The 14,564-nt window shown below is 39.1% G+C and overlaps 1 protein-coding gene across 1 annotated transcript in view; it reads right to left on the bottom strand.

Moving 5' to 3' along the window:
• The window catches only part of exoc4 (exocyst complex component 4), a 118,573-nt gene that overhangs the window by 44,148 nt on the left and 59,861 nt on the right, over positions 1-14,564 (bottom strand). Inside the window, exon 12 of the mRNA XM_041977070.1 lies at positions 1,331-1,433. Within this exon, the coding sequence (XP_041833004.1) occupies positions 1,331-1,433 (103 nt within the window). The remainder of the gene's footprint in view (positions 1-1,330; positions 1,434-14,564) is intronic.

Below are 14,564 nucleotides of genomic sequence, written 5' to 3'. Positions count from 1 at the left end.
TGGCTTTCAATGAGTGGCTCAGCTCTTTTTCTAGAGCAGAATCATTTGTTTATAGAAAAAAAAATGTACACAAGTTTGAAATTATTTTGGGATTTCTGAAATCAACACAGGTCAGAACTATACATACAGGGTAAAAACATTGACACTGCCTTATAGATCTTTAATTTACTTGTGCTGGGACTTAAAAAGGGATAAAGACCTCTGACCTGTGGTCACTGGCTGTCAGAGATTTGTTAGAAGAAGTGGGGATGAAATCTAGCTACGAGCTACTCAGAACAGTACTGTGGTCCTCTGAAACAGCTGCAACTCAATATATCATTAGCAGTTCAAGCTAATTCTATATTGTGTATTGTTAAACTATGTAACTTAAAACAGAATACCTTTTCAACTTTCAGAAAGTGTTCATATTTATAACATTTACCTTCTCTGAGGCAACATGAACAACTATTTTTTTTCTACTGCATTCACTGGAAAGTCAAAAACTCAATAGAAAAGTCCAAAAATCTCTGTAACAGATGCCTTTAAAGAGGCATTAAAGTAGATTTTAACAACAGTGCAAACGATTTTAAAGGTTTGGAGGAAGACTGAAATTCTAAAGTGGTTTAGATAAGGTATCAACCATCCAAGAATCCCCAAAGTCCATGAAGTTAACCCATTATGGTCTGAATTTATTTACATTTATATGGATAGAGGAAAAAAATCTGACTAATTAAAAAAAAATACAATTAAATATTAAATACACTAATAACAATTTATTAAGAAAAAAAATAATATAGAAATAATACTTGAATAATAGTAAAATAAATAAAATAAATCAGATGGACAAAAAATCTATTAAAATAAACAAAGGCCAGATGCGGTTTGTTGCAAATTTGCAGCAACAGGCTTCTAGGGGTTAAAGTATCAGTGTAACTGTAGTCATTATACAAACAGGACAATGACCCCGAATACAAGACAAAACTGGGTGTTGGTTCGTCTGTTTGTGAGCAAATAACTCAAAAAGTTCTGGACAGATTTTGATTAAATTTTCAGGAAATTTTAGAATTTTTTAAAGGACTCTTAACTATGGGGAGATAGGGTTCATTTTGCCTTAGAGGTTCTAACTCAAAAACATTATGCCCACAATCACTGGAAAAAACATGACAGTGGCTTGGTGGAGATCTCTACTCGCCGGGTGCATCAAGTTAAAGCTGTGAAATAATTCAGCCTCAAAAAGTACCGTTAGAAGTAGAAAAACCATTTTGTTTTTTTGTTTGCCATGATGAGTGTTACCTGTGATAAAAACTTCAAAACAATGAAGATGATCTGTCAGATCTGTCATTTCACTAACCTGGTTAAGGAAGAGGTCATTAATGTAGTAGGTGAGAAATGCCCGAAGCTGGCACTGCTTGGCCTGGCCTGGCCCCATGTTCATCTCTATTTCCTGAATGAATCTGGGGAAAACAGTCAAGACAAATAAACATCTGAACAGAATAAAAGAGGCTGTGAATAGTGGCCAATTTGAATCCTCAAATATTGGAAAAGTTACCATGGGAGCAATGAGATTCAGGATTAAGACCAGCAACACAGTAGCTTTGTGGGCTAAACAACATTTGGTGGGTTAAGTTCTGCTGAGGGGCCTCATGTTGGAATGCTACAAATGCCTCTCAAGGTGCCTTTGAGCAAGGCAGTTAACTGTTAACTAAACTGCTCCAGTGGAGCTGCTCAGAGTCATTACTGTAAGGCTTTAGTTATACTAGTGAACTCAAATGTAAGAGTGAACAGTAGTGCATGTGTGGAGGAAAATGTTATGGGAAGGAAAAATTAGGTCAGTCGATAAAAGGTAGAGTAACTGCTAGCACCGAAGCTATGTACAGTGTTAATAATAGAAACCAATAAGAGCTACGGGGTATCTCTGAATTCTTCTGGAAAACTGGAGTCTGGTTCTTTCAGATAGGGTCAGACAGTTATGTATGGGTTTGTAGAGGCACATACGCATGTCATTTATCAGTGAATCACTGGTCACTGGCCTTGTCTCACACACACCACAGGGCAAACCATGCAAGAGTAAGTGCTTTCTCAAGCGTTCAGTCCATATAAATGCACAAATAAATCAAAGTCCTCACAGAAGAATTCTTTGACCTGGGAGACATCTAATGTATGACCTAAACTTCCAGGAAAGAGAAACACAGCGCTTGTGCAAAGACAAGGAAAACATCTTCTGTGACAAAATCTCGAAAAACTGAAGACAGAAGATGAACTTAATAAAAAGGAGTGAGGGTACAAAGATCGCTTAAGATGGAGATTTGATTGAACACAGCTATTTGTAAAAGACAAGAGAAATCCACAGCTTGGAAACTTGTTTCTGTGTTTTGGTAATGTGCAGTGGATGTTGCACTGCAGACAAACTAAGACACATTGTCAATGCAGGAATATAGATCAGAGCAGGCGGGTGATTGATTAGCTACAGCTAAGATTGCATGGACATACACAAACAAACGGGAACGTTCAGGCAGATATAAAAACAAAATGAAAAATACAAAGTGTAGGATCACTATACGAAGCATTTGCGCCCAATTAGTCAGCAAAAGCAGAGGCAGGTTGTGTGTGTGTGTTTGTGTGTGCACCCTTGTGTGTCAGAAAAAGCAAGACAGAGATAGAGTGAGCAAGCAACCTGAACTCATTCCTAATCCTTCACTGATTCCCATTGAAACCACAACAGAAAGTTAAGTAGCAAAAACTCTTCTGTGGTCTCATTAAAACTGGCAAGCGGGCAAAACAATAGGAGCCGGCTATAGCTTTCATCAGTATAAATATGTAGAGAGCACAATTCAAACGCTCCTCTTTAAAGAAAAAAAAAATGCTGACAACTTCATTTTTAGAAATCGATCTTAGAATAAAAGTTGCCAGTTTAAATGTTCTGCGATCCATTGTGTGCTGTCATTATTGTCATTGTTTCAATACAAGTGTCAAGATGATGGATCTTTAAGTTTGTGTGTGAGCACAGATGGATTTTTGTAGGCAGGGGTGATAACATTTGAGTAATGTAGCAGGGCTGGGGCAGTAAAATGGCTTTGTCTATCCAGAAGGCCATCTGGCACAGAGTCACGGGCCCTCTGTTCAGTGTACTGAACCCAGAGGTGACCAAGGAAGTTTCACCAGAATAAACTGCTGCTTAGACACAGCCAGAGAACACATATCAGCAACTTTACATTTGAAGAGAGGAAGATTTGGTGATGGTAAAAAAATAAAATAAAAAAAACACTCACTGGTCACTTTACTAGGTTCACCTGTTCAATTGCTTGTTCAGACAAATAGTTAATCAGCCAATCACATGAGAGCAACTCAATGTTTTTAGGATGTAGACATGGTCAAGAAGACCTGCTTAAGTTCAAAATGAGTATCAGAATTGATAAGAAAGGGGGTTCAATTGACTGAATGTGGTATGGTTGTTGGTATGAGTATTTCACCTGCTGATCTGAATAGGGTTTTCACACAAATCTACCAAACCATCTCTAAGCTTTAGAGAGGGGTCGAAAAAAATACATATATCCAGTGAGCTGCAGTTGTCTGGAATAAAAACCCTTGTTGATGTCAGAGGTGAGAGGAGAATGGGCAGACTTGTTGGAGATGACAGAAACTCAACAGGAACTCAAATCACCGCTGGTTACAACCACGGTATGCCGAATACCATCTGTTGATGCACATGCTGAACTTTGAAGCAGGTGGGCTAGAGCAGGAGGACACCAAAGCAGGTGCTTCTCCAGTTAGCTAAGAAAAGGAAACTGAAGCTACAATTCACACAAACTTAGTGAAATTGAACAACAGAAGTTTGGAAAAATGTTACCTAGCCTGACGAGTCTCCATTTCAGCTGCAATATTTAGATGGTAGGGGCAGAATTTAGTGTAAACAACATGACGACATGGATCCATCCTGGTTTGCATCGATGGTTCAGGCCAGTGGTGTGATGGTGTGGTTTATCAGTTTATGATCACAGTGTAGCATCTTCTGATGGCTACTTCCAGCAGGATAATGCACCATGTCACAAAGCTCAAACCATCTCCTACTGCTTTCTTGAACATGACAGTGAGTTCACTGGACTCCAATGGCCTCCACAGTCATCAGATTTCAATCCAATAGAGCATATCTGGGATGTGGTGGAACGGAAGATTTTCATCAAGGATGTGCAGCAACTGTGCGACGCTATCATGTCAATGTGGAGCAAAATATCTGAGTAATGTTTCCAACACCTTGTTGAATCTACACCACCGAAAATTAAGACAGTTCAGAGGGGAAAAGGAAATCCAACCTCATACAAGCAATTTTGTCCTAATAATGTGGCCGGTGAGTGTACTTTATTTGGGGTGAGGGGTATGTATGTGGATTTGGAAAAATCATTTGGATAAAGAACAATGAGCCTGGGTAAAATACAAATGGGATAAAAACAAAAACAAAAAAACACTGAGTGAAGTGAAGCAGAAATGAGATTTCCAAATGATCCCAAAAGAAAATCTTCAGCTTATTATCATTACACATCCGCCAAACATTTTGCTGATGGCATGTCATAATGTACACAGCTCTTGATGATGATGATAACAAATGACATTAAACAAGTTAACACAAACTAAATAGTATGCTCATTCAAAACCCATCAACGCGCCTCTAAATTCAGAGCAGAGCTATCTTTGCTGGTTGTAGAAAACCATTTACAAATTCATGCTTCAAGGCAAACCTCCTACACAAAAACACAGAGACAGACTGACCTCTCACTCATGAATGACAGCTAGCCACACATGATGTCTCAAGGCTATGATCCAGCTAGATTTTATTGCATTGTCTTTTTCAGCCGTGATTATGAGCTGTTGCAAAATATGGCTGACTTTCAAGCTATCTGGCCTAAATTCTCTCTTAATCAGCAATGATAAAGTCTCATTGAGCTGAATAAATCATTCAAACATAAGCAGCCAAAATACATCAAAAGGTAAAGAAACATTTTCTAAAAGTATCCTACAGCCTTGGTTTTTGCTACTAAAAATCTGTTACCTGTTTATTAGCAAAGTTAGCAACTTTACCATTTACATGTTGTAGAAAAATAACTCAGATTAGCTTAATTTTACCTAAAACTGCATGACTTATATCAGTGATGTGTCCAGTCTTTCCATAAAAACCTAATAAGTGCTTATGATGCTGATATAATTGGACCTGATGAGGTGTTTGCAACGTCGGTTTCATTGTGAAGTGACAACAAAACACACCAGTCAACCATATGGCAGCTGTATGCAGCAGAGGCATCAGCCAAGTTGCTAAGCAGATGCAGTGGAAGCAGTGGAGAAAGACACAGCAGCACCAGCATATTTTGGACTTGTACCAAGTCTGTGAAATCTTAATAACCTTAAATATTCTGATCATCAGCCCTTAGATGCGAAGATACAAAAACAGTGAAAATAATGTGCCAGATATTGACACAGAAGGTGTTGATAACAGGAGGGGTATTAGATTGAAATCACCACAAGGACAACGTAAGAAAGAGCCCGTTGATCTGCTATTCATTTACTGACAGTAATAAATATTGCTGCCCTAACATGATGACAATAAAATACACAGTTTATATAATGTTTAAACACTCAAAGTGTCCAATTAGACTAAAACAGAGCAGATGCTTGGCAACATGGAGCTACAGGCCCTCTGGTGAAGGAATAAATCTGTCCAATCAGCAGGCCATCCTACTGCCCTAACAGAGTGAACACTGGGTCTATCGTAACATAAAAAAGTAAATATTTAACAGGGTTTCAGCTGTTAAAAAATGAATTTAGCTCCACTCCAAACCCAGTTTCTTAGAGGCAACTGCTGATGATCGTCCTTGACAGCCAATAGTTATCGGTCATAACAAAAACAGACATCAGAGCCTTGGGTCTGAAGCTGGATGACTGTAGATGTCATGCCCTATATGTGTATGTGCATCTTGGAGAAAAAAAAAAATCCAACAGGCACAGTGTTTATGCTTACAGGGATTTAAATAAAAGCCAAACTCACTGTAATCTAAAGTGAAAACATAACTTTGATCTTTTTAGAAGACGGCTAAAACAGGTGTCAGATGAGAACAGGGAGGGGAAAAGATGTTTGATGGCAACAGTTTTAAATTCATTTCCCACTAGAAACTAAACCTAAGGTAACAAAAGCTTCTTTAAATAGAAAGGGTAGGGATCCCATCATCCGTCTCTATCTGCAGCCGCAGCATAATGATGCTGAAAGAGAAATGGGATAAAGACAAAGATTCAAGAAAGACAGAAGAATAAGAGTGTGCTGAGATCGATTAGGGACTCAGCATTTTTAAATCTCCCAGAATTCCCCTCAGGCACGAACCTATCAGCTACGGTGAATTCTGATTTCGCCTCCCAGAGAGGAAGGCTTGTTCTGTCACAGACCAAGGACAGGACAGAGCGCGCTACTGCCTGCTGAGAGAGAGAGAGGCAGACGGAGAGAGAAGCGCTGGCGTGTGCGTCTGTGCATACCTGCATCTGAGGCGCATGTCAAATCTATCCGTTTATTACCACACACACTCGGCCACATGCCAACAGAGTGCATCAATGCACCACATTCAACACAATTGAGAGCACTTATGTGCATTATTCTTTTATGATACACAATCCAATAACTTGAGGAGGATGTCATACTCATAAAAGGATTTTAATAGTTGGAGGCATTTTATGGGTTTTATGGCACAACAAACATCAGCTTTCACTCTATATGATCAGACATTAAATGCTACAAATGCAGCTTTTCAGCATTATTGGACTGCATATTCAATATTGATTTTGTGGGAATATTACACACTCCAGTTATACAATGTGATGATTACTACAGTTGTGTTACATTAATAAAGTGACACCTGGGAGCATAAAGTCTTACACAAGAGGTTTCATAGCTCTACAGAAGATCAATCACGTGCTGGTTATTGGTCTGATCTTGAACACTTTGCCCACATTATGTCTTCCTTTAAAATATCAACTTTATGAGTATTGTACATGCCATTACCATTATCACCACAAGATGGCACTGTGTCAGCTTTCTCAATCAGCCCAAGCTGAATGACCAGTGTAAGAGGATGCCTTTCCCTTTATCACAAACAGGTTTTGAGAAAGAATTAAGATTCCAGTTGGTGTGTACCATTTGCAACCTGTGAAGGATTTGCTGCATGGGTGTGTTTTGGAGTAAGAAAGAAGAGAAAACAAGATGCAAAAACAGTTTTCTTTTTCTTTTTTTTAAATGTGACAATACCGTGTGTGATTAAATGTGCGATTGTGTGTTTTCATCAGTCCCTGATGAAATGCACATGGTCTTCCCACACACCGCCCACGCCTCTGCCAGACTCCCTGCTGTTCTGTTCTGCTGTCCCCCCCCCCCCCCACCCGAATGCTCCATTGCACACGCTGAAGGCCTACAGCGTGCTCATGAGCCATGTCTTTTCTTCGTAAAAGGTGTTTTTTTATGTGTGTATGGTGAACGTGTGTTGAGGCATACGCATATGTTTGTGTGAGAAAAGAAAAGAGAAAAAGATGACAATATGCAAATGTTTTATGCAAATGAGGTTAGTGAGTGTGTCCACACGTTTACAGCTGCAGGTACAAATGAGCTTCATAATCAAAACCTGTACTTTGAGCATCAGAATTAATAGAACCTTAAAAAGGTCTTTACTCATGTGGCACAACTGGAAAAACAGCCTCCATACAGACCATAATGGATGACAGAAATGAGTAAACTAGTGTTGCTTCTTATGGTTCTGTGATTTTATGCTTGAACTCACCACAGAATGAAGATAATTTAGCTATTTCAACTGAATGAAAAAGGTTTTAAAACATAGTTTTTTACTTAGATTAGTAATAACTTTGTGTGAGTCTTAGGCTAAATGTCAATGATGCATCCTGAGTGCCAGCAATTTTTTTCAGTTTCTGAAAATCGAGACAAAGCGAATACATGTGCATGTAATAAGTTAACAGAGAAGCGTTGCATCCAGCATCCTTTTTTCTGAGACTTTTCATGCAACCCGTATGAATACATCCAGATAAAAATCTCTTCCACCAGTGTCACACTTTTTTAGCTTCTACTTTTGCACAACTCCTTATCAAATAATACTTCATTAATTCCTAGATGAATTGGGATGGTTCCTCTCGTTTTCCCTTGAAGTTTCTTTTTCTTTTTAGGAGATAACTATTTAGATGTTCTACTGCGTTCCATGTGGATTTACTCTAATACAGTAACAAATATCTTGAATCTGACACTTCTGAAGTAATTTTACATATCTTAGCATACTTTTGAGACCAAGATTATACATACAGCCCTTGCAGTTGTGAAGATTTACTTAATTTATTTTAGGTACACTACCATCAAAAGTTTAGACAGATTACCCATTGGAATTAATGGGAAAGTGTGTCCAAACTTTTGACTGGTACAGTATGGCTTTTGAGGCAGGAGGCAGAAAAAATAGGCCTTGTGATGAAGAGGTTAAAGGGCTTATTTTAGCTTAAAATAAATATCAGAAAACCATAATGAGCAGAAAAAAATACAATGCATATAAAAAAAAAACTCTAGACACACATATTATATACAATTGAATTTTGACACCTAATGAATGGATTATTGATCAAAAAAAGTGTCTATTGGATTGTTTTTGCTTGTTTGCCTGGTCAAACTGTCTAATTGGGGGTGAAATGTCTTGGTCAGACATGTATTAACAAGGCAATGGCTGCTATCAATGAGAAACAAGACAGCCTTCCTTTGTTCAGATGGAAGAGCCTAACAGAAAGAACAACCACCAACGAACCGCTGCACCATTCAGGCCTTTATGGTCACAGTGTGAGACAACATTACTCACTAAAAGGTTTACAACAACCCACAGGGAGTTTGCCATATTGCGCCGCTCTCACACCTTAAGAATCTGAACCTTCTCTTAAAATGATGCGTGAGTGTGTGAGGAAGAAACAGGCACAAAAACACCAGCTACTTGTTTTTGCTTTGTCATAGTAAAGTAGTGTATGGATGTGATGAGAACAAGAGTGAAGTGAATCCTTGCCAAGAAGTGGCAAACTTTAAAGGGTCTAAAAAGTTTAAATATGCACAATACATGAGCGTGCACCCTCACGTGTACTGCTTGCAATGGCCTTTATATCTTTGCAAGTATTTCTGTCAATATATGCGCATGCTTGTATGTGTCCGTGCTGGCATGTCGCAGTGTGGTGCAGACCAATTAAAACAGGGAGATTGATGACCAGGGGCTCTGAGCAGCAGTTGCAGCAGCGGTGGCAGCAGACAGCTGCTTCCTGCAGACAACAGGAAATGAGATGGCCTTGTTTAGCTGACGCTGCCAACACCAACACCACAGAGCCTCAAAGACAAATCACCACCTTACAGCCGCTATTGGTCTGCTCCTCCATCTTGCCACAGCATGCGCCCCACCTTCCATCTCTTTATCTGCCTCTAATTCTATCGCAGACTGTGTCTCTCATTAGTCTTTTCTAGGGTAGAGTAATGTAGTGTAGGTGCTTCCATTTAATGGAGTGCAGATGCTAAATATAGACGTACACAAACTGATGCTTCTGCTATTCTTTGATGCCAAACTGCCAACTAAATCTGCAAGTCAACAATAACTTGGGATTCAGTTTGACGCCATTCGAGGGAATGTGAGTCCTATGATGACTTATCAGGGTTTGCCAATCCCAGTCTTTAAGGGCCATAATGCAAGTTCTAGAGATATCCCTGCACTTACACACCTGATTAAAATGAAATAGATCCCTAACAGCTTGTCAAGTGCTGCACAAGCCTGATAATGATGAGACATTTCATTCAGGTGTGTTGAAGCAGAACATCTAAAACCTGCAGGATGGTGGCCCTTGAAGACTGCAATTGGAAATCTCACACAGTAATTCCGTTTCATATATATATATCATCATCATATATACAGTATTTATACAGTATACAAACATAGATAGATAGATAGATAGATAGATAGAGAGATAGAGAGATAGATAGAGAGAGAGAGAGAGAGAGAGAGAGAGAGAGAGAGAGAGAGAGAGAGAGAGAGAGAGAGAGAGAGAGAGATACATACATATACACACATGTACACATATGTAAATTTGGTAAAACTTGGTTTTTAAAGTTTAAAAGGAAATAGACATTATTTTTCAGAACAACCGCAGCCTCAGATTATAAAGCTAGAATTTTGAAAAATGCTATCTCAATATAAACAATATTCCCGTCATTATCGTGAGTGATAAATTCAATTTAAAGATCTTGATATATTGCCCAGCCCTAATTAAAAGTGCTCTATAAATTGGATTTGGACAGGATCAAGTCTCAGTGAAGGGTAACAATACCCACACTTTCTCCACAGTTTTCCACTAACACCTCATAAGACAAGGCGAAGGTGAGGTGCATGTCTTGGATTGATGGCTTTGACAGTTTGGAAGCTGTTCAGGAGTCTTACAGTTTTAGATACCAGTGTCCAGTGTCTAGTAAAGCTACAAAATGCTGAAATGTAAATATAAATTCATGGACAAACTACAGGCAAAATAACTATGTTTTCATTTTAATGGTGATGCTGAACGCAGGAAAAGCAAAGCAGGGTGCTAGAAACTCAAACAAGTTTTGCATAAAGAAGCAGGTTTCTTTTTTGTGTGTGTTTGTATTTAAATATATTTGTTGTTACTGCTTTACACAGGTACAAACATTGAAAAGAAAGAATTTTTTTGTTGTATTTAGACTGGTGGAGAGGGTGGTGATGTGGGCTTGTTATTCAATGACAGGACTTGGGCACAAAATACTTAATTGTGAGGCCATTTGTTCAATAACTAATACAAAGTCCAAATTGGGTTAAGCAACAAAAAACAGCAAATCGTCAACAGAATGGCTGAAAAAGTAAAAAAAAAAACAACTAAAATATTGTAAAATCTTTACAAACCTCCATGAACAGAAGCAAAACTGTACAGATAAGTGGAACAAAATTATTGCACAATTATGTTTGATGACATCAGTGTGCTTCTCATAAGCTGATCCATTTTTCTTAGACACACAACACTGTGTAAATGTGTTGGTTGTATTCAAGTTATTTCAAGATCAGATTATTTTTCTCATGTCTTGATACATAAAGCATTAGAACTGAAAGACAGTCGAATTTCTTTTTCACATGACTGCACATGTTGCTCAAAATGAAGTAAACTAGTCTGAAAGTCTAATTATGTTGTACTTTCTGCCCCCTCACAATGTTTTGGTGTTAATTGCACAAAAAAACAAAGTGCTCCGAACCATTAAGAGTCATAATGCTTTACGACCTGCACAGCACTTGAACAAAGCCCTGTTATTTAACAGCAATATTTTTGTAAACTTTCCCCCAGGGAACACGGATTGCATCTCCCATTCATTTTTAATAGCAGATAACAGTTGCAAATTTTTGGTGTTTTCTTCATTTAATATCCTGTGAATAGAGGAGGGCTGTGGGACACGGTGAAAGGTTCAGCTCTGGCGAAAGCTACGTTGGGCCATTGAGAGCAGCGAGAGGCAAAAATGCCTGAATATCACAATGGGAGACTGATGGGCCTAAATTACTGCTTTTGTGCTCACTGTACAATGCAAGTCAATACAGCCAGAGAAGCAGGTGATGGCTCTGTTCATGGCTACCGTGTGTGGGTGTATGGTCCTCTTTAAATACTTATTTTCTTGATAACAACCCCCAATTGCTTATAGGAGCACACATAATTGTCTTGTCAGACGGTCAGGTGCAGGCAAAAACTACATCAGGTCTGATTGTAACTGCACAGTGCTTAAGTATTTAAAGTGATCCCCTCCTGCTTCTAAAACAGTCCTGATTAACAAGCAAGATGTAAGTGGGCTCCCTCTGGGTAAAGGGGCTGCTTTATTAACGTATAAAGGGGGGGGGACAACAATGCTAATGAAGCAAAATACAATCAGCACTAACAAGTAAATAATTTAAAACAGAGATTTACCTTGTTACCTACACAGAATCCATGAAATTTCGTGCTGTGAAATGTAGTTTATTTGTGGAAGTTACTCTTAAGTTTGAGCTTGAGGTCAGGACAGGAAGAGGGAATGAGAGTTTGCACTTATTAAAAATTCAGGAGTCCTGACTTCAGAACCTAAGGCAAGAACAACAGAAATAATTCACAATTTTTCTACTGTAACAGAAATGGGTCAGGTTTATCCAAGAAAGCCATTCATTCACAGGTTCTGACACCAGAGAGAAAGTCATCAACAGTGTTGTGTTGTTACTGAAAAAAGTAACTAGTTAGTTACTAGTTACTACATTCAAAAAGTAACTCAGTTACTTTGTTGATTACTTACACCAAAAAGTAACATTTTACTGTTAAAAGTAACTTTTTAGTTACTTTTGTAAAAGAACATTCTTGACGTTCTCCACAGCCAGAGTTTCTACCTGCTTCTGGCTGAATTCCAGCAACTCGCGTAAAGTCTGGAACTTTGTGGGGAATCTTTATCAGACTCGCATCAAAACTACTAAGTTTCTTATCTATAGAGATAAGAACGTCCATTGAGTCGCTCCCAGGTGATGAAATAGATCAAGGTGAACCCTGGTTTTGCTGTCTCTTGGCCTAAGATGAGGTAGATGGGGTTGATGCTTGGTTTGGCTTCCCCATGACGATTCTGTCGAAGCACCTATCTATAAAATCTGTGAGGCTGGTCAAATCCTCCCCGCTGTGCTCCAGAGTGTACCTTAAAAGACACAAATTTCCTACTTTCAAGAATATTTTGATTAAATTGGTCAAAAAAACAATTGAATGAATGAATAAACATTTGAGCGATTCTGGTTTGAATCTGCCATCTGACCGGAGCTACGTCACTTACAGCATCAGCGTCGCTTGCCTGCTTTCCTGTTTACACCCAGCTAAAAAAAAATCCTAAAATCAGCCGAAGTTGTTTGAGGAATCATATTAATGCGAGGTTAACTACTATCAAGTTTGAACATTTTCTAACTTTACCAGCAGACGGACTGTGATTTGTTTGTTCCACTCGGGGTTAAAAGGGGAGTTCTTGCAGAACAACCGTCAGATCTGAGCAGGTCATCTGGCTGATCTCCAGGTTTAAATGGAGTGAAAACTCCACCCATCTGTCTCGCCGCCAGGTCACCTGGGCGGTAAATTGTGTGGACCCACTAGTTGTGTTCACTTTTCAGTTCCACATCCAGGGGTTATTGGTTTGTGGACAGCTGTGAGAGAATCAGGAGGCTTCACAAAAGGAGCAAAGGAACCCTCAACTTGCGAATGACAGCCAAACTGAGCCCATCTTTTCTCATCTTCACACACACTGACACATGCAAACACACATACACAAAAACAACTATCTTTTCTAATCATAGTTGATGGGGATGGTATAAACCTCTGCACCACAGAAGGACACTCATGGTTGAGTGAATGACTCAGCAAGCTTGAAATGGCAACTATTCCTGGGAGAGATACGTGTTAAGGCACTTTTCAATTCGCCTGAAAAGTACTGAGAAAAACACTTAACCTGCACACAACACAGAAAAGGCTAGCGGCAAGGTTGACATGAGTCTATTTTGGCCCAAAGGGGAGAGTGAATGGAAAGTTGCCCTGAAGAAAGTAGGGAAGTTGAGGTCAGAGGGACTGCTGAGAGGAAACGGTAAGTGTTTTAATATTTTCTCAGAGGTGTGGTGGCTGAAGGTGAAAAAAAGCCATTTTGCAGAGATATATATATATCTAAAACAGCTTCAGCAACAACAGAAAGAACAGTCGCCCATTACCTTCCCATTTTGGTGCATCATTGTGTAATATATTCACTGTCTACCAGTCCGGTATACTAAACCTGCTTAGTCGATCATAGACATCTCAGGGTTGATGAATTCTATCAGCCTCCAGCTAGGTGAGCTGTTTCATATTACATTTTTCTTCTGATTAAAAAAGAAAAGCACACTTTATATTTACCACCTCATCTCCTTACTATATAGCCTTATCTCCTCCCCTCTATCTCCCACCCTTCATTTCACTCCTTTATCCTCTCCCCTGCTGTCATCTCTGCTCTCTTATCCCCTGTAACACTTCAGATTCTCCCCTTTCCCTCATCTTTCTCTTTTACCCTCCCTTCTTCAATCCCCTTGCCTCTTTCTATTTTTACTTCTCCTTTGCTGTTATCTCTCTGTGGCACAATTTCAATACACCCCAACCAAATAAACCTCTTGTGTGTCTCTTAGTCTTCAATTCCATTTAGACCTTTATGTTAGTGTAGGACCTTCCATCCTGTGACGTCCAGGTAGTAAATTGAAATGGTTCTTTGAGCTCCATTGAAGCTTGATTAAATTTAAAAAGAGAAAGTGTCATGAAGAGAACTACTGGTGAGAGGTCTATATACACTGCAGGGCTTCCCAAGCTTTGACAGTGTTGACAGGAGGATAGCGGTTGGGCGTGCATGGTAGGTGAGGATGGGAGCAATGAAGATAGTGAAGAGAAAAGTACGGGCAAATAAAGTAAAAGAAAGGAATGACAAGAAAGATGAAGAGAATTAAAGGGAGGGAGAAATGATTGAAATTGTACAAAACTATTTA

This window comes from Melanotaenia boesemani, chromosome 23 (assembly GCF_017639745.1).
Source record: "Melanotaenia boesemani isolate fMelBoe1 chromosome 23, fMelBoe1.pri, whole genome shotgun sequence".
Classification (NCBI taxonomy): domain Eukaryota; kingdom Metazoa; phylum Chordata; class Actinopteri; order Atheriniformes; family Melanotaeniidae; genus Melanotaenia; species Melanotaenia boesemani.
This window is presented reverse-complemented; position numbering and strand designations above follow the sequence as displayed.